This window comes from Ascidia mentula, chromosome 7, assembly GCF_947561715.1.
Source record: "Ascidia mentula chromosome 7, kaAscMent1.1, whole genome shotgun sequence".
Lineage (NCBI taxonomy): Eukaryota > Metazoa > Chordata > Ascidiacea > Phlebobranchia > Ascidiidae > Ascidia > Ascidia mentula.
Window position 1 is genome coordinate 6,551,839 of NC_138572.1, and position 21,137 is coordinate 6,572,975.

The window sequence follows — 21,137 nt, forward strand, 5'->3', positions numbered from 1 at the left end:
CTGTAAGTATTTTTAGAATACGAGAAGCATTCCTTAGACTCATTTGCGTCCATGGATGCCAAAGAATGGGAGGTCACTGAAGGGTAACGGGATTTTTATTTTTTGATCAAACATCACAACAGTAACTTCAAAATTAGTGTTTCCCAAACTTTTTGTAAATTGCCCACAAATTTATATTTTTTGAGGGTTTGTGAACCTAACCTAAACATAAGAAAAATCCTATTGAACTTTGGGTAAATAGCACCAATTGGCGCATTTCAAACACAACAACTCTGGCGTCGATTCTTAAAACAAATTAAACCGGCAAAATAAGCCCGCTTTGGGGGACACCAATGTGAAGTGCAGCAGAAGGTATGTAGTTTTATATGGAAAAATATCAAATTCAACCAAATGCGAGACTTTGTATTCGCCGATCAAAACGATGATACTTTTTGAAGTACAGTTTTCTCGACAGAGCGATATTGTCCGACCATGAAGAATATGAAGACCGCAAAAAGACCTGCAAAAAAGTGACTAAATTTAGCAATAGTGAGAACAATATATTTTTTGGGGGAAGTAGAAAAAAAATTACCAGGATTCGACAAAAACATGGAAGGAAGTATTATGCAGACATTACATCATTTTTAACCATGAGGTTTCGCAATCGTCTACTTTTCAATTCCTAATAGAAACTGCTTACATAGGCCTCGAATTTCCCATTAAAACTAATGTAAAAAAAAACATGCTGACCTATCAGGATAGTCAAAAACATAAAGAATGACGTAAGTGCCGCATGACCCTTCTTACACTATTATGACGTTATATCTACACGTGCAATGGCGTAATTTGCTTACTTGGCTGTCGATGCACAGTTGGGTTTCGACCAGCGATAAAAAATCTTCCAAGTTTCTGTTTAAAAACTCGCAACGATCCAACATTTTTTCGGAAATTAAAAATTGGCGGAGATCCTTTGAACTGAAGAATCGGATTCCCTGCCTACATTTTGCAAAATAATTTAGCAAACCCATCCGAAACTGTTATTAATTGTCACTACAGGCAACTGATCGTGCTATTCAATGATTCTTAATATGTATTCTCTACAGTGGTTTTAATTACTAAACATAAAACTAAGAAATGTTTAATTAATTACAGATTAACTTACATTTTTGTTAAATCCATGTTAAAAACGTACTTTGAAATTTAGATAATTTGTGAAGTTTATTGCGGATTGCTAATCCATGTATATATATATAATACTGTCTATTTTGTACTGTATAATTTCTGTATTTACAAACAAAAAGTAGGAAAGAACGACTCACGGTTTGTACATCAATAGGCCTTTCATAAGCCAGTTCAACGCCTTAGGTGGAGCGGCAACGTATAATTTAATTATGTTGTCGTGTGGGACTGCTGAGGCATTGTGAGAGAGGTATTCGTAAACGGAGCGACTCAAACCTTGTATGTTGATTCCCGCCACAGTTGCGCACATTTTAGTCAAAGCTGGGTTGCGACGGTTGTCTGAAAGGAAAACGTCCCTTTATCAGCACTTGTTTATCATATTTCCAAAAAAGAATATCCCACACAATAAAGCTATTCAAAAATTACTAGAGGATAGTTCGCAGAAAAACTGCCCTTCTTTATAACGTATGCGATATTGCAATTGTGGCATTCAACCAAAGTAATATAATGCTGCGTGTATGATGCTGCACAAATCGAAACTAAAGCAGAAATTAGGAATTCAATGCTTTACTTTGTTCACTAATTGGCAGTGAGCACAGAATGGAAATTTAAACTTGTGGATTTTTGACATCAGTTTTGAGGTCATTTGACTGCAAGTATACAAAGAGGTGGACGCCATTATATTCCTCTGTCACGTGGAAGGTTACCCAGAGTTAACTGTTTGCCTTATTTGATGGTGGCTGAATTACACCATGAGCAGGCAGGAAAGTGAACTTTCCACGTCTAGGCATTTTTGTGTTGCTGGTATGGTCAATGCACTTTGTACCTTTAAAGTAACTTCTTTATTTTTTCATTAGTGTTTTCCTTTTTTTATCATAGTTTTTCCTCAAGCTTTAATAGGGGCGGGCAAAGTGAAATAAAACGCCACACTGTAATAAGAATCATACAATGTATGCCTCGCACGCATACTGCAACATAATTGTGCAAACATGTTTTTATGGTCTCGTTTTGGGCTTTTGAGGCAATCATTGCCAGACAACGGTATGTAAAAACATGTTGCATTTGAAAATAGTCCAAATTAGATGTGAGAATAAAATGCCATTTAACTACATGTTAGACGCGCAACATACATGTGATCTTCATATTATTAAACCGCTATTACACAAGAAACATTCAAATTCTAGCAGCAATTACATACGCACTGGCGACACTATTACATTAAATTTCGTGCCATATTTTCGAGAGTGTAAGAAATGTTTAGTCACACTAAAATCACACAAAACGGAGTTTCTAAGTTTAGTGCGAAGTTGTTATTACATATACTATGACAATAAACTTCCGTCGTTTGGTCCCCAAACCGCAGAAACTGGCGAACTGCACGAACCGATCGGTTGCGTTTTATATAATGGGCCGGAAGTAATCGCATCAGAATTTGCTGCTAACTAATAGTTCGTGTTATAGAAAGGTTTCCAAACATAACAACCAATATTATGAAAACACTCCAAATTGTGCGCTCAAATTCAAACATAGAAAAAATAGAATCTTTGAAATGTTAAACCCTTACGTTTATTTTGGGGATTCCCGCCGGCCACGCACATGAACTCATAGAAATCGTCTTTATCGTAACGCCAGTGCATGGCTGTGTAGCGACGATCACTAAGAACACGATCGACAAAAAGCTGCGCAATTTCCTGGAAGCATAAGAAGGGTGGTTATCAATCAATGTGTCTTTCATAACATTCATCGTTTCGCTAAATAACCCCGTAGCGCCACCTGCCGGAAACATTTTTCAAGAATAACAATCACTAGAAAATATTTGATTTTTTTTTTTTTTTTTGTCAAAGTTTTTCAAATACAATTTTGTCATTAAACCCAAAAAGTCCGGCGTTGTTTTCTACAGTGTCTTGCAACGACGCCTGTGGGCGTTAGTGCGGATTGCACAAGCAAGTCAGAACGCTATAAAATGCAACAATTTATACAATAAAAGAATAAATTTTGTCGCCTGTACCTTAACATACAAAGGCAACTGGGTGCTTTTGGAAATCAAGGCATTCAAATACAAGTCTGACACAGCGCTTGTGTTCTTCGTAACGCTTTGTGGTGGCATATCGAACAACGTTCTCACCGTCTGAAAGGAAAAGGAAGCAGCCCCCTTTTAAGTTAGGACATCAATAATAACATACATAATGAAACTTACTTGATTGCCAAGGCTCGAAAAGGAAACTTCTCGAAAAGGCATGGCGTACAATGCGCATTGTTTATTCGTCTGGTAATTACTTAAAATTTCCTCCTCGCTACTTCCAGTGCGATAAGCTTTGTGCTTAGGAAGAAAGGGCATTTGCAAACGGTTTTCCAATCTCAATTTGAGAATATTACCATTGTTACCCTGAAAATATATCATCTACCTTAAATTACATTGTGAACGGCAACAACAAAAACTACAATACGCTCAATATTGACTACTGACAAATTAAATAATGACTAAATTGGTGATTGTGGAATTAGAATACAACAAGCATAACTTACTCTTGGCATAATAAATTATGTAAAACAAAATCAAACCTTATTCAAAATGTCAATGTTTAATTTCTCTTCAGCTTGACGCAACTGAGAAATTGTCCACTCATTATTTAAGGATGAAGTCAGAAAGATGACGTCAGGTTGCCGCGAGCAATGACGTCTATACTCGGAAAGTGTGATCACCGGAAGTAGATTTCCAAGAGCAGCGACATTAAACCTGCATCAAAATACATTCTCATTTACAAGGCGAACACAGCCAAATATTAAACTGTATGACTGACCTATGGTTAGCATCGATTGTATTCATGCTTCCGTTGGCATCCGTAAAGTGTTTGTGCATTAGAGGCAGGACTAGAGTCCTATTTAACCTTATTGCTACATAAGCAGCCTGTCTCAGTCCGAACAATTGGTTGTTTGGTCCATTGTAGAGCCACGGTAATATAAATTTGGTTTCCGAGGTCTGAAACATTGGCTTCTGGTTGGATGAGAGAACCTCGTCGCTTGGCAACCAGCTTTTGCACTTTAGCGATCTGCGGCACGTGTGACAGTCGAGGTTTCTGATTGGTTTAGAATGACCAGATATGGGTTCTGAATTATCAACAGTTTGTTGTCTTGCTTTCTCATACGCCAATTGCCGGACGGAATGAAATGCTTGACTTTTATACAAGGAGCGCTTGGTCGAAATCACCATCAATGCCAACAGACAAAGAAAATATATTCTTGCTCGAGTAATCATCGCACATATTTTCTAACACAATTCATATCCCTGTAAAAGTTCGACATATATCAATGAGCTTATTTTACGTTGCCGCAGATCTTACCAATTACAATATAATTGCCACTCAATCATAACAAATTAGATGTTGGCGGCCAATTATTCACGATTTATAAGAATCGCTACGTAAGGCGTCCACGCTTTCGACCGTGTTAACGAGTCTAATCGCGCTTGTTTTGTGGTTTTTCTTTAACCGCAGCTACATCACTCAACTGACAGCTTCGCAGGTGGATTTCAACTGCCGGGTAATCCAGCGCAAACTTTTAGATCGATATTTGAATTAAACAAACACTTTTCCTAATCTATCCCCTGTAGAGGGCCATTATTAGTTGGTGTCTGCCACGCATAGGGGTTGCAAGTTAAAACAAATATATCCCAGTTCTGTCTGAACCCATTATATTCCACTTGTGAATGGAAATGGAACATTTGTAGAAATTTAATCGACCTCGTATCACAAATTGGTGCAAACCAAACTAAATACAATATCACTTTTAAGTTATATTAACATTATGTCCGACAACGAAAAATAAATATTACGTTAACATAACGCTCGGCGCACGTCATACTTAAGCTATAACTTGACAAGAGTAATGATTCAATCAGACATTGCCGCTCCAACTGCAACTACCCCTGAAGAATCCGGCCTTTTTTGTCTCGGCTTTCAGCAGTTTTTCATGACTTGCTCGATACAATGCAAGAAAAAGTGCAATACATTCTTTTGCAAAAAAAGTACATTCGTCAGTACTTCTGCAATGGCACAGGTAGCGTATTACCCATCAAGTCACCAGGCCTTTTTTCCGAGTACTACTCTATGTAAATACCGTGAGAAATTATCCAATACCTTCCAGCGCCTCCTGTTGGACGACGAGTAATCTTTGCGGCTAATCCGCCGGTTAGACACGCTGGCCTGGAACTAACCCGCCTTTTGAAAGGGCATTTTTCGCCACAAGGTCATTTCGCCGAAAATTCGCCCCGGGGTCTCCGATCGGTGACGGTGTCATGTTTGTTTAGAGACAGGGCGACTGTTTATTGGCAAAACGCAACGTTGCTGTTTACAAAACGTCAAAATGGCGACCGACCATAATTACCCCGGATATAAGTTTTTTTTGGAAAGTTGCGACTTTTTATTGGAGAGGAAATTAAAAAATATTTCAGGAGATTGCACAAAGTAATACGAATTTTTCCGTAAAAGTCAAATAGCCGAAACACGGCGATGAAAATGTCCATGGGCTATTCAATTATACTAGCAGGACAAAATAAACTTGTTCTGTACGAAATAATTAACGCATTTCTGTGTAGCTTATGTTCAAAGCTCACCTTTATCCAAACAAAACTGTAATCATTTTATCGCATTTATAGCTAACACCCGTCGGATTAATGAGCAAAGACCATGGTAATTAACAATCGGTTGTGGAATCGTCTTAATAAGTGCAATGCCACAAGCTATGGTGTAGCTATGGTGTAACTAGTGCTTGTACAATATATTGTTTGTATTGGTACGTTTTACAATTCCACTGATCAATTTACAAAACAATTGGATCTTAAAACTACATTTAATGATCATTTTTATCACCAACTAATATCACAATCATCACATAATATTCTCCTTTCTATAGAAACAACCTATATTTAAATAAAATCTTTTGGAGGGTGGTTCAAGGTCATACAGTCGTAGACAATTTCCCACATACTTAAAGCATGTTTGCTTCATCATACGCACATCAAGTGGCAATAGAGGCCCACTGAAGGCGCGAAATCGCAATCAAAATGACATAGCGCTTGAATATACCCGAAAACCCCTATGTGATGAATGACGCGCGCATGTTATTGTGGCTCACCGCATCGGTTTTTGCTAGAAGTGTTTGATCAGTTGCGACTGTAAGTGCAGTTCTTCATCGACTATACCGCCCTGTTCCCCAGTCATCAGTGTATGGGTCGTGAGTCAAAACCGATCAAAATCGTACACAGCTTTAAATAAAAGCGACAGTTTGTGTTAACTTAATTTAGTTTCTGTGTTCCGATTGGCTGTGAGAAGAAATGCAGCAAGACATACATTGAGATATAAGGGGAATTTACGAGGCAACCGCAATAGAGTTTCAAAAGAGTGAAAGATGTATATTTTAATTGCTGTGTTTGCTATACTAGCAGGTGAGTTTGCATCGATAAAATTGAAAACTTACCCAGCTTTTATATGATGTTCACACAATGCAAAAAACTAAGTGTTGTCTTGTCAATGCCAGAACCATAACCTTGTCACAAAGGACAGTGCCATGAAATAAAACAACATAAACTGAAAACTTTGATTAAAATATCGCTCTGTTGCACCGATAACCTATACGTTTTTAACTATTGTAAAGACCCCGCTAATGGCCAAGCTGCTTGTGGAGGAGTGGAACAGAAAGGACAAGGATACGTTATTACACCCAACTACAACAAACCTTATCCTAACAACGTTAAGTGCGTTTGGGAGTTTCCATTCCGACCTAACGACCTAATTTACGTAAGTCTGTACTGCATATTATGGGCTACGGAGTCGCAAAACGGCAATGCCGATAAAAATTGATGAACTATTTCAATGGCCAAAGTACGACGATTGAATCAGTGATATGTTTATAAACAAAACTGTCTTCCCGGAAATACTTTGTGGGCGAATACCCAATCTAACTAAGTTATTAAAGATTTTATTTCGCAAATTTTATGTCGCCAACTGAAAGATAATTGATTTATTAAGATTTGGCGATTTAAACAGAGAATCAAGATAATAAGTTAGTCTCTGACGATATTAAATCAAAAGCGCAGAATTTATCAACACATTTGTACAGTTGACGCTAATGGACATGGCGATTGACAATGGAGGTACATGCAAAAAGGACTACCTTCGGTTCGAGTTTTACGGCAAAGCGCCGCGTACAGTATGTGGCACACAAACGAATCGTGAGCAGTTTATTGGATCTGGACCCGCAAAAGTGGTATTTGTAAGCGATGGAAGCAACCTCGCTGCAGTCCGTGGAATCTACATACAGTACAGAGGTACGACGTCTAATCTTGCTGCTCATTATTATTTTGGTCGAGGTGTTGCTGAAACAAGGAATGTGTTATGTTGTTCATAACTCTTTGAAAGCGATAAAGCTATGGAATCTATATGTGGGTAGTTTTCTCCATTTTGTTTACAAATAATTATTTCATTTTGTCGGCTACCAGTCAACCCACTGCTGGTGTAAACTCTATTGACACAGTGAGTGTCTATGCAGTGAATTACAGAGCGTATTTTTGAAGACGTGTATTTAACTGCGCACTACATACGTTCTAACTTTAAACTCAACCTCATGCTGATTGAATTTGCTAACCAAACCATTGATCAGCATTATCCCTTTGTAATCACGCTTATATTTTAAAGTACCCACTTTTTCAGTGCGACAGAATGCGGCTCAGGTGGTGAGTCCTTGTGTTTCCAATCCTTGTCTGAACGGAGGCACCTGTAGTCCCGCACGATTTAACTACAGATGTGCTTGCCCTGACGGGTTCGAGGGAGACAACTGCGAAACGGAAGTTGAATCAAGTGAACAATATTTTCTATTTATGGGAGCTAGGGGCAATCACAAGGCCAACAAACTAAACAACAAGGGTGCCAATAACGAAGTCATACTTTTAGCTTAGAAGTAACCCAAAGGTAGTCGTTTTAAAGTTGACAGAAACACAGTTTTTCGTCCACAAAGGTGCAGTCAACTACTGTGACCCGAATCCTTGCACAAACGGAGGAACATGCACGGATACTGGAGATGGCTTCACCTGCGCGTGCCCACCAGGATGGACTGGAGACACTTGTTCAGCAGGTGTAGGCATTGTGCATGCTTGTTTTGCTTTTTTGTAGGGCTTTTATGCACCATATTCATTGGATCAAAGTTTATGCAACAGCACCACACAACGTACATTTTAGACGTTTTTCAGGCACATGTAATGGAATCTTTCGGCCAAACAGAATTGGTTTGAGACAAAACAGTCGTAGCCCGTCTGACCTTTTAAAACGAAGGCTTTGTGTGTCTTAAAGTTAAACCAAACTTACACCCATCACAAATTTAATTTCGATCATCGTAATTCTTCCTAGCTATATTTAGAAAGACCTCAGTCAACAGCAGCACTGATTCAATCTAATAGGTCGAAGCCTGGCTGACTGCAACTCTGTAATAAAATCATTCTTATCAAACATTCAATTTGGTAGATGTTGATGAGTGTGCTGAAGGACCTTGCAAAAACGGTGCTACCTGCGTTAACGGTGCTAATCAGTTTACCTGTACCTGTCTACCGGGATACACTGACGAGACTTGCGGAACAGGTAAAAAAGCCGTATAAGTAGATAGATCCGGAGTAGATAAGGCAATTCCTCTATTATAGTTTCACAAATAGTTTGCATGTTTTCGTTCAGTTTAGTGAAGTTAGCATGATATAACGATGTAGGCCTACACAACGAAACATAACAGATTAAAAATGATTTAAAATCAACGTCAATACAGCTACTTTTAAAGTTCACATTAGGTATTGTTTTACGTCCATACACTTCCATATATATTTAATTTGTGCGTCTGAATGTCGCAGACATCAACGAATGCGATTCCTCGCCTTGTCAGAATGCAGGAGAATGCCAAGACGAAGTGAATCAGTTTACTTGTAAATGCCAGGAAGGTTGGTCGGGCGAAACCTGCACCGAAGGTGAGATGACTTGCAACGTTTTAACTCTAAATGTTGGCAAGACAGTTTTTTGATAACGATCTTACAAACGCGATCGACGCAGATTAAACTGTTTGGCCCGTGTTTTCAAGCATGATTCCAGCATGGTATATCTTAAATTCACGGTACAGCATCATTAAATGGTTACAAGGTTTTTGGATATCTTGGTGCAATCTAAAAACTATTAAAGAACCATAATTCCTAGGTTATTTTTAGATTGTATTCTGCAGCATTTTTTCCTTAGAATATTATTAAGGTTGTACCTAACATCATTTCTTCACAGCATGTATTGTTGCCCTATTGGGACAACTCTGTGAGTAAGAGAATACGAAAAAAATGCCTGTTTGGTTAAGATATCAACGAGTGTGAATCGGAACCTTGTGAAAACGGTGGGAGTTGCGCGAACGGCGTGAATATGTTTACATGCAGTTGTGTGGATGGCTGGGAGGGAGATATGTGTGAAACCAGTAAGCAAACGTCACAAAATCACATGCTTGCTCAACGGCCCGCAACCACATATGTCCAAAAATCTTAATTTGTGCAGACAGTCCTAATTAATAAGTTTGTTTCCAATTGATTCATGTACAAAGTAATGACAAATGATGTTTGTTTTGCCAAAAGCAATTGCGCAATTGAAAATTAACATAAAAAATTCTAGTCCAATCTACATAATTTAGATATAAATGAGTGCCAATCAGAACCTTGCCAGAACGGTGGCACTTGCGATGATGGGGACAACATGTTTACCTGCACCTGTGCCGAGGGCTGGAACGGGGAAACTTGCGATAGTAGTGAGATACACACGCTGCTTTGCTATGTTAAAACCACAAGTCTTTAAATGAAATGTCATATACGCTTTCATATAAATTTAATTTACTCTGGTTTGGTGGATGGGTGATTTGCCCCACATAACTGCTATTGCTTTGGGGTAATGAACATTACCGGAGGCTGTCTATTTGTGGATCCCAACAAGTGTGTATCGGTTACGGCTAGTTGGACAAAATGTTTTAAATGTCAGTACGAATATCCGCTGCAATGCTTCTGTTTTTTTTGCTTGGAAGGCTGATTTTCGTTTTTAACACAGTTTAACTCATTCGCTTGTAAACACTTTTGAAATTTGCACTCCTCTTTTTGGGAAAGCAAATAACTAATAGCAAGGCGAAATCGCATAATGCTTTGTAGCTACGTTGCATAACATTGCAAACTGTTGTAATCAATTTCAAGCAGCTGCTAACCATGTATGCGATGTGAAGTACAAGAGTTAAAGAGTTATTAATCGACATTGATTGCGGTGGAATTTCAGAGGAGGAAGTTAACGAATGCGAGTCGGAACCCTGTTTAAACGGAGGGTCTTGCGAGGATGGGGATGGAAAGTTTACGTGTATTTGTGCAGAAGGATGGATAGGCGACACTTGCGAAACTAGTAAGATCTGGTCCGGTATATGCAGCTCTTGCTTTGGTGGTTGGCTTTAAGTTCAGCAAAAACGTCCAAGGAAAGACTTGGTCTTCTGTATGAAGCTATAGCTTTTGCCAAGGTGATTGAATTAGATGCTTTACGTTTTAGCAAAAAAGATAGCTCATGTGCGTATGCATGTGTGCTGCTTTTGCCAAGAACTCGCAGTTAGGTTTGGAATCGCTTGCCATTTCCAGCTTTCTTTGGTATGTTGTTGTAGTTGCTTTTTTTGCAATGAACATTTTCTGTTTCTTCCGGCCGTAAAGGAAAACAATAATAAAATCCTAACCAATCAAATTTGATGCCGAAATGTAGAAGCTCCGCTCATACAAATGCTTGCATCGCAGTTTGCGTGATGTCTTGGTGTAGAAGTTTTGTATATGACTACATGTATGTTAATCCAATGAACAGGGAGAGTTTAATATATCTATATCTTTTTGGTGGAAGACACTGTACGTCTCTTTTCAGAGGAAAATATAAATGAGTGCGATTCGGAACCGTGCCAGAACGGGGGCTCTTGCGTCGATGGCGACAATGCGTTTACGTGCAGCTGTGTGGACGGTTGGAGTGGCGACACTTGTGATATCAGTGAGACCATTGCGCTAAAGCTTGCTTAGAGCAGGAAATCGAAATGCGTTGATCCCCATTTTCGAGTGGTCAAATCCATCGCTGGGATCGACACATTTCTGTGCTTACAACACATTCCAGGTTATGCTGGAGTGTAGTTTACAGCTGAGGGGCGCATCGTTCAAAGTATCGAGTATGTTTGTGCGGTAAACAGCTCATCGGCACCAAAACATAAACTTTCGCTTCAGCTGAACTGGTACTTCTGCTTTGGTTGTCATAAAGTGCAATCTTTCTTTAGCAAATATATACAGCAACACATGGATTTCAATTTATATTTAGAGGACGAAATAGATCCATGTGAATCGCAACCATGTCTCAACGGTGGTTCGTGCGAGGCTGGTAAAGATATGTTTACGTGCACCTGCATGATTGGTTGGACTGGGGTCACGTGTGATACCAGTAAGATACACGTCGATGCTTCACAAGCTACTTCTCTATTGCGCTATCACGATGTTAAATCAAAGGCTTGCTATGGCAGTTTATAAAGCCATACTGGGAAGCCTTGTAGATTAGACGCTTGACAAAACTTTTGCAAAGCACTTTGCAGAAGCAAATTACTTTCTATAGTATAAACGAGTTGAACTTTTACGATCTATTTGTAGTCATTTCTGTTGGAGTTTTTGATCCCTTGCCCAGGCTTGAGCTATAAATTCACTAGAATATGAAATCCATACAGTTGCAATACGCGTTACTTGGTGTTTTGATGGAAAATGATCATCAAAGCTGTATCTTTGATATTCCGGTGACTTGCGCTAACATGTTAAAACAAAGACACAACCAAACTCTGAATTAGCTTTGCTGATCAAATACTCTGCTTCTGCTTTACGCGACAAGATATTGCATAATACTGCTATGCAACGTGGTAGCAATAGGCAGCTAATGCACGTAGCTGTTACGCAGCAATTAACTATAAATTGGGGCCATCCCGTGAGTTAAAGGATATTCTAGAGACGGATCCATGCAACTCTGACCCGTGTCGAAACGGAGGGAATTGTCAGACAAAAGGCGAGGGATACGATTGTAAATGTGCCAGTGGGTGGACAGGGCATACATGCGAAGTAGAAGAAGGTACTTGATACAACAATATACAGCAACACTCTCTTAGTTTAAACAGGCAATGACGAGTGGCCATTTTATGGTAATCGTTTCACGCAAACAGGCGGTAATCTGGAAGAGAATTATTCGTCGCATTAAAACCGCAACGTTTTTATTCAAATTTTCACAGAAGTTCAAGACCACTGCACACCGAATCCTTGCCGCAATCAGGGTACGTGCACGAATACGGCCAGCAGCTTTGAATGCAGATGCAGAGCAGGATTCAGAGGCAGAACATGCACTCAGGGTAAGTGTTCATTTTGTCTAGATTTCTTGCTGCAGAGGTTGCTCAAGCAGAACACGGCTTAGAAAATAAGCAAATGTTAAAATGGGTTTAAGGTTACTCGTCAGGGATCTTGAGTCCGATAAATTACGGCGAAGTTTCCTTGTAGACATCAACGAATGTGCATCAAACCCTTGCTTGAACAATGGAAGGTGCGTGAACAAAATAAACTCGTATTCGTGCAACTGCCAGGGTGGATATACTGGATCGAGGTGCGAAAACGCTCCAGAAGTCGGTAAGTAAAAATATGTGACCTACATTTTTGTGAAACATATCTTTCTATCTGTTATATGTAAGAGCCTTTCTTAGAAGTAGTGAATATAATTGTCAAAAACAAGTTAAATGGATCTAATGGTGAGAACTTTAATAGTATTAATAAAGGTGGAAAGTAAGGTGTGAAGGATCACTATAATGGTCGTAAGGCATATTTTTCATAATACAGTTGAAGAAGCAGGGGACCCGAATGACATTTGCAACCCCAATCCTTGCAAGAATGAGGGTGAATGTCATGACCTTGGGGATGGAGATCCATTTTGTTTTTGCCAAGATGGCTTCGAAGGGGACTTTTGCGAGGAAGGTATTACGTGTCGAAAGATTCTTCGTGCAAACCAGGTGTCTCGGTGACCATCAAAACATGGAACTTTGCGCGCAAAGTTGCGTTGATTGGATTGGTTAAACTACTTTTGTCTGCGTTGTACGACGTCCTCGTTATATTTTTTTCGGTGTCATGTTCATTTGTCATGTTTTCTCTTTGAAAACATATTCGACTCCGTGCAAAAATATTGTGTAAACTTTTAGTTGTATTCATTTGCTTCGGTGAAAGTGGTATTTTACTATATTTGTTAAAATATTTTTTCCATCGTTATGTATTAAAACATGTCATGTTCACATTGTTTCCATGGCACACAATAAACTGAGTGTTATTGTCGACATCATATTTTGTATCAAAAGAGGAGACTTTGCAAAGATTTTGTTTTACATTTCCGTTATTGAAACAAAATCTTTGACGCAATTTTGCACAAAATTGTGTGTAATGTAGTTGCACAAAGAAATATCAAGTAGTTGGCGTTTTCGCAGCACAACTACATTAACAATACATTTGCTTTGAAGGTGAGAGTGTGTGCATTCCCAATCCATGCGAGAATGGCGGATCGTGTATCATGTGGGGCGACAAATTCACGTGTACTTGTCCTAGAGGGTTCGAGGGGGAGACGTGTAATAAAGGTAGGCATACAAACTTACATTGTTATTCCTCAAGAAACAACAGTTAAGACACCTTTTACTGCAATTGTTTTGCCTATTGCTTTACATTTACTGTATTAGACACTTTGTGTTTTAAGATATTGACGAATGCAAATCCAATCCTTGTGCTGGGGACTTGGTTTGTGTTGACAAGGTCAATAAATATATTTGCCGACAAGAATGCGACCCGGGTTACACAGGAGAATTTTGTGACATAGGTGAGGTATAACTATTATCACATGCAGTTACCCTTGATGTATTTAAAGATGTACTTTTTTTACCTTTTTAGAGATAAATGAATGTGAAAATGATCCCTGTCAAAACGGGGGTACTTGCACAGACCTATTGAGTGATTTCTCTTGTGATTGTTCACCTGGTTACAATGGCACACAGTGTGGTAAATATTACATCGAGATAGTATTAATATCAGCCTGTAGAACAATTATATTGTTTATAAATATTACTCATAAATAAGCTTTTTTACCAATCTGCACATGAAACAATTTACAGCAATAAAACATACCAATAAGTATCATTGCTTTTTATTTGTAGAAAATCAAGTTCCCTGTTTGAGTTTACCATGTCATAACGATGCTAAATGCGAGGAAGTTAAATACAGTGCGAACGAAACAAAGTATCGATGTCTTTGTAACATTGGATGGGATGGTTTAAACTGTGATGAAGAAGTTGGTAAGGCCTAAAAATTGCACATTATCACAAAGTACCTCAACATCATATGTTGTATAAAGTGGAGGGATGCCCAAATCCGCATGAGGGCGTGGATGGCTTGGTCCCATTTGGAGCAAGCGTGGAGATTTTCTGTGGTCCAGGGTTCATTCTGAATGGACCAGAAAAAATAATTTGTTTGACGAATGGATCATTCGATGCAGCATTTCCACAGTGCACAAGTAAGACTATTGCAAGTTAATATATTATCACATTTCGTAGGTTCGAATTCATTAAAATCTAATTTATTGTGAGCGATATATTCAATAATTTTAACGGTTAATGTTTGATATTAACCCACTGCTCCAACACAAGTGTTTAGTTTAAAACTGGACTGTAAACTCTAGACTGTTCATTCTTCCGGTCCAAAACAACAAAGAAACACCTATTGCTTGAAAAGATTGTATTTTTCTGACGTTTCGCCAGTATGAACGACCAGGCATGAAGGATATTACGCGAGAAAAAGTAAAAGGGGGCAACTAAAACACAGTGGGATATTGCTGTTGCGCCCTTTTGTATTTTTTCGTCTTGCAATCCGCTACTTTTTTGTCATTTACCATTACCTTTGTTTTCCACACAGCAAATCAGTCTTCGTCTGCTTATGCTGGTGGACGGAAGGGGATGTCAACAATAACTATCAGTATGATAGCTGCTGGTGGTGTGGTCATACTCGCAATCGGAGGCTATGTCGCATATGTATTTGTTTTTGCGTAAGAAAATTTCAGATTGTTTGTTTTTATTTATGTCACTACGGTTGAAACATATCATACTAACTAAAGCTACATATTTATGTAGACCATGGAATGCCCCAGCTTTCAAAGTGAATCCTTCAAACCCACAAGGAACAAAACGACAGCCCAGACCAAAAAAGAATACACCCAAGTCTAACAAAAAGACAAAGGATAAATTAACTACTGTTCAAGAATCTAAATCAAAATAAGACAAGCTTTGGTCGATTAACCACTACGTCAAGTACAGATTACTATTCATATCTTTTTATGACACTGTATTGCCTCTGAAAGAAAAAAACTGTATTCGAAATCGAAGCACTTTTTGAAATCGATTTGTCCTACACCTTTGAACAAGCAGCCTTGCAATAGAGGCAACAACCCGACACAAAATTTAACATTTGCGACAAATCGTTTCTCACAACGATTCCAATCATCGAAATTTTGTGTCTGAATTACTTTTTACGCGATCGACAAATACAGCTCCAGCAGGTCAAAAAGTCACGCTTTGTTTGGTTTGAATTGGCTAACCACCCGCCTAACTGATCGAATAAACCATTTATTTGAGTATTCTTTCCGTTTTCTGTTACCTACAAGCTTGGTTATTTCAGTCGCAATAGAGTTTTGAAAACAACATTGTTTTACTTCTGGTGAAGCACAATAAATATTGCTGACATAATTTATAAATTCACCAAATGTTACAAAAAAGGTATATTAAGTGCCAAGCAGGCTCAACATCGAAAATTCGTGACTATTTGATCGTATCTAAACTATAAAATACAAACCTCAGCCATTTTGAAGAGAGAATTATTTAGTGAGATTTATTTTCATAAACCTTTGGTCATGACGTAGTAGTAAGTGCGTCGTATTTTCCTATTGACGATTTTTCACAATTCCACATTACGTTTGGTTTATCAGGGCAGAATTCTGAGAGTTGGTCTTAGTTGTGAATGAAGCCACTGCACCAACGTCAAGATGCCAACTCACGCAGTGGGTTTCTCATGAGTCAGCAGAGAAACCCCCCGTTGGCACAGAACCACAACCAACCGGGGAAAAGATACTGACCCACTTGCAGGGAAGTATTGGGATGTACTTACCACAGTACAACACGTGTTACCTGAAAAACAAGTACAACAATTGGTAAGAATAGGTCTCTTGTCACTAAGAACATCTTAGCTACGTTCACTTACCCCTTAAATAACCAAATTTTGCAGACTTCAATGAACACTTGTTTATCGAAACGTCACCTGCACAACAGTAACCGGACGTTAGGCAAAAATAAATGGCAAACTTTCATAAAGTTTGGTTGCCTATGGTAATCAACGGATATTGCGGAAATGAAACAAACGGACCAGAACCGTGTTAAAAACTTACCTATTTAATTAAGCAGGCAAGTTCTGGTGACATCCCGTACAATGTACGCACACAACGATTACTACAACAACAACAACAAATGTACAGACACAGTAAACATAAACTTTAAACAACTTCCACTCACCCCCACAAGAAAATCATACATGCAATAAAAAAAACCATAGATGCTTTTTTGAAATTTCACCTGAAAAATATAACACAAAGGTTATTGCGGAAAAAGCAGAAACCATCATCCCATTGTAATATTTACCTCCTATATGATATAGTTAAGCTCCAGTGAAATTTCATTTATAACCTGAAAAAAAAACATAAAGAGTCAGAACGTTAATAAAACCAAACTACCGTGTTCCAAGTTTTTCTTCCGATCTGAAATATAAAAACAATATGGTTATTTTACGTTCGTAAAAATAAAAGGCCTTGATTCATCAAAAGGACATCTAACATTACAACGAACCGCGCCGACGCATAATTATTCGCACATTTTACTTGACTGTCTGCCTACCTGCCCCAAGGTAATTCAGCAGATTCAGATTAACCAAACTGCCTCGTGCAAAACCTCAACAGCCTGTCTATCTCGGATACAATCTTGACAATTTACTTGGCGAAGGCGACCCCCAAAAACCTGCCCTGTCTTTTAACTGCTCTGCCCAAAATCTGCACGCTGTCTTACTGCAGTTTTGCCCACTCGTACGAGCGGAAGTAATCACACAGCAAGTGAAACAAACACCATGAAATCCAACTAAAAACTAAGTCGTAACCAAAGTTACGACTGTAGTTTGGCTGGTAAGAGGTGAAGCCACACGTTAAGCTCGTATTCGTTGTTATCAGCGAAAATACACAAAGTAAACAGTGTTTATACAACACTATACCATTGACTAAACAACAAAAATTTCATTTAAGTTATTAACCAAACTGTTAAATCCCGAATTTATTTATTTAAACCCCATCTAATGTGGAACATTACTTCACATTCATGCAAAGCCTATTTAATCTAAAATCTATACAGAATGTGGAAATTTTAAACAAGAATGTGGAACTTTACTTCATACTCATGTAAACATATAGTTACCGTTAGGATAGGGCCAAAACCCATAAAAAGGTTGCCACGTAACTGTGGTAACTGTCACCTGACGTTTGGCTCCAATTCAACCGTACACGAAATTGAACATCTACCATCACGAGGTACACGATTGGTTGTTCGGCTGCTTCAGCTTTCGCCTCACATTAAGTTTAGGCGCAAAATACACAAAATATAAATCTACAAACATGGGGAGTGGCCAACGCCCTGCGCGAGCCTGTTTTCGGACAAATCGAAAACAGGACACACACAGACTATTCTGCTTCACCTGACTTCACTAAATAGTAAAAGGCGAGACTACCGTGCTTTGACCAACCCTTAAACACAAGTAAGTAAAGTTCACGGATGAACAATCCTTACAACAGTATTTACAAGCTGGCCCGGTCAACAAGAGGTGCGAATCGGTTGGGAAAAGTATTCATACGTGCTTAAGGGAATGCACGTATGAAAGTGTGTCCAGACATAAACCTGCACCCGAGCAGTGGCCTTATAGTTCGCAGGGACTTTCACAGATTTATGCAGAGCAAATATGCAGATTCTGATAATAGAGCATTGCACCAAATTCCTTCTCCAAGAAGATTTGTTTGTTTAAAGATTTTCGGCCAATGTTGGCCATTCACACATTGCCCACATGACGTCATACCCACGAAGCAGCCTTGACCGTTTTGTTGGTAAATGTACATGTAGACGCAAATCCACGACAAATCCTACTTTGACATATTAGCAACGCTACTACGGGGCGACATAATCGTGCCATATTAGTGACAAGGAAACTACGTAAAACTAAAACAAGCGCAAACATCAGAGAAGATCAAGAGGCACTGTGTACCAACTACCCATAACAGAAGGTTCAATTTAATGGAGAAAGAAGTTTAGTTTGCGCAATAATGTGTGAATTTGGTTGTGGGCAAGTTAGCAGGAGGGCTCGTCAACGTTTCAGCAATCTCACCGCCAGCCGTAGCAGCTGACATGAGCTTATTAAGCTGACCTGCACAGTGACCAACTCTGTGGGATTTAGATCTGCTAGAAGCAAGACCATGGCCAAGCCGGGGCCGTATTTCTAGCCCTACATTTAACTAAATTTTTTTTAGCAACGCGCCATCCCTTAGCGAGACAACTAAGTAAACCCTAGTGGCGCGCGAACCCCAATCGTACCCTCCCTAACTATCCTATGCCTACTTTATGTGCTACAAAGTAGTCTAACCCTAGGCGCGAATTGCTGCAGATGTAGCACAAGAACTAAAAACTTGGGCCTTGCCATCGCTGGACCTATATATGGCGAATCAAGGCCACTCGATGCAAGAGGATGGGAAGAAATTTAGGTCTACGATTCGCACCCAATGTCGACCAGCACGGTATTCTCCTGCAATGACCTACGACTCGTATAATATGAAGTTGATCTTGCTTGATGCAAACGGCGTCCAGAACATCCTTTCCACGTGGTGGCGTGGTCCAATCTTGAAGGTAATTCCGGTCATGATCTTGAGGGTATTCCAATCTTGAGGGTATTCGGAAGCTAAGTTGCAGTGGCTGTTGAAACAAAACAACAAATTTTCTGATTTCACCAGGACTTATCAACTAGAGATACACAATTTTGCTGTCAGAAGGTCATAAATACAGGCAAACCAAGTGACCGCCCAGTAGCCAACAGCACAAGCACAGATGATATCTTATACACAGTTAAATAAAAAACAAGCAAATAGCTCGCTTACCCGGGTAATTTCATCATGTCGTTTCTGGAGTAATCCGTGCATATCGTACTTATTGAATAACTTTGTTGTCCTGCAAAGATAATATAAACAAAGATAATAATAAAATAATACAATTATACTTCATCCAAGTAAGGAAAAATTAAATGAAAATATAACCAGTTAATGTGGTCTGCGGACAATCGTTGAATTTCCTACGATGTTGTCCATCTCTGCGGAAAAAGTACACAAGCGAAAAACAAAGACTCAACGGATATGCAAACAATACATAAAATAATATTTCAAACAAAGTACATTGTCCAACAGAAATGTACTCTTCGTATGTCCTTCCAACCCAAGCAACAGGGCATTTGCAATAGAAAAATATATAAAACACATATTTTAAATGAAGCACATTGTTCAACAGAAATGTCCTTCCAACCCAAGCAACTGGGCAATTGCAACAGAAAAATAAAAAAAATTATATTTCAAACAAAGTACATTGTCCAACAGAAATGTACTCTTCGTATGTCCTTCCAACCCAAGCAACTGGGCATTTGCAATAGAAAAATATATAAAACACATATTTTAAATGAAGCACATTGTTCAACAGAAATGTCCTTCCAACCCAAGCAACTGGGCAATTACAGTAAGAAACAAAATATATAAAACACATATTTTAAATGAAGCACGATGTCCAACAGAAGTGTCTTCTTCATATGTCGGTACTGATCAACAGTTTTCCGACTGCCCAGTGTGTTCTTCCAGGGCATTCAGTTAAAATCCTTATGCTAGTTTCATTCCAAGTAGCAACTTTGGATTTAATGCTGGTATTTCGGTTTTGACGAGTTCGATTCTCTCAGTTTGAAAGATTCGCGGGCGGTGCCTGAAACAAGTAAGTTTATAGGTTATGCCTGGATGTATGTAAACATGTATGTATATAATGGGGCAGTTGAATTCACCTTTCAAGACCGAAACTAGAAGACCCTTTGATGCTATATGCTTCTATATGGAGGTTGGTCATTCCCAGAAATGTCCTCGTAGTAAAAGATTTGCATGAAAAAAATCCGGTATTATTCGAAATAATAGTTGGCGACATTGTAAATATCCGTTTCTAATATAATCAAAATATTATTGTTTTACACTGCTGTAGCGGGAACTTGCAAGTATAGTGTTATGAAATTTTTATTTGTTGAATGGTCGATGTTTGCCGTCTTTGGTGAAAAAATTCCAAAGCATTGGTTGTTGGAAGGACAAAAATTCGTGATGTTAAAATGGGATGTAATTCTGTATTCTTTCACGCAATGTTATGTCCAATCCTGACGCAGAACGCAGGCGAGGACCGTGCACTGTCCTCGCAAAATAAAAAGCAGCAGCAGCAAACGTTGTAGTGACAAGTACCGGGGGATGTAGTGAGAAGGAAAAGGCGCAGAGAGCATGGAATGGTAACCGGATGAAACCGGTTTCAACCAGTTACCGATATTACACCGGGTACTTGCTCAAGACAACGCATAACATAAAATAAAACAAAACATGCATGCATGCGAGCGCGGCGGAACAGGATTGGACACATTTTTACGTGACGTACAAATTCAAATTGTCCAGCATAAATGCTCTATCAAAAGTTGGGCCTACTGTGAAGTGAGTTTTTAGTCCAAGTTGTTA

The 21,137-nt window shown here is 38.9% G+C and overlaps 2 protein-coding genes across 2 annotated transcripts; one reads left to right on the top strand and one right to left on the bottom strand.

Moving 5' to 3' along the window:
* Positions 1-382: 382 nt before the first annotated feature.
* On the bottom strand, positions 383-4,369 carry LOC145909409 (uncharacterized). Its single transcript, XM_082996801.1, has 9 exons — positions 3,960-4,369; positions 3,721-3,895; positions 3,356-3,544; positions 3,167-3,286; positions 2,723-2,849; positions 1,308-1,497; positions 1,251-1,260; positions 834-971; positions 383-499 (listed from the first exon to the last, which is right to left on the bottom strand). The coding sequence occupies exons 1-9, from the start codon at positions 4,367-4,369 to the stop codon at positions 383-385; spliced, it is 1,476 nt and encodes a 491-aa protein (XP_082852927.1).
* A 2,114-nt stretch (positions 4,370-6,483) lies between these two features.
* On the top strand, positions 6,484-19,472 carry LOC145909410 (uncharacterized). The gene is made up of 25 exons (XM_082996802.1): positions 6,484-6,601; positions 6,811-6,953; positions 7,276-7,483; positions 7,866-8,012; positions 8,170-8,286; positions 8,673-8,786; positions 9,047-9,160; positions 9,532-9,645; positions 9,856-9,969; positions 10,482-10,601; positions 11,100-11,219; positions 11,538-11,657; positions 12,207-12,326; positions 12,487-12,600; positions 12,746-12,871; positions 13,079-13,213; positions 13,747-13,860; positions 13,977-14,096; positions 14,168-14,275; positions 14,431-14,568; positions 14,628-14,786; positions 15,185-15,314; positions 15,400-15,424; positions 18,994-19,248; positions 19,353-19,472. The coding sequence occupies exons 1-25, from the start codon at positions 6,565-6,567 to the stop codon at positions 19,470-19,472; spliced, it is 3,132 nt and encodes a 1,043-aa protein (XP_082852928.1). The 5' UTR covers positions 6,484-6,564.
* Positions 19,473-21,137: the final 1,665 nt, after the last annotated feature.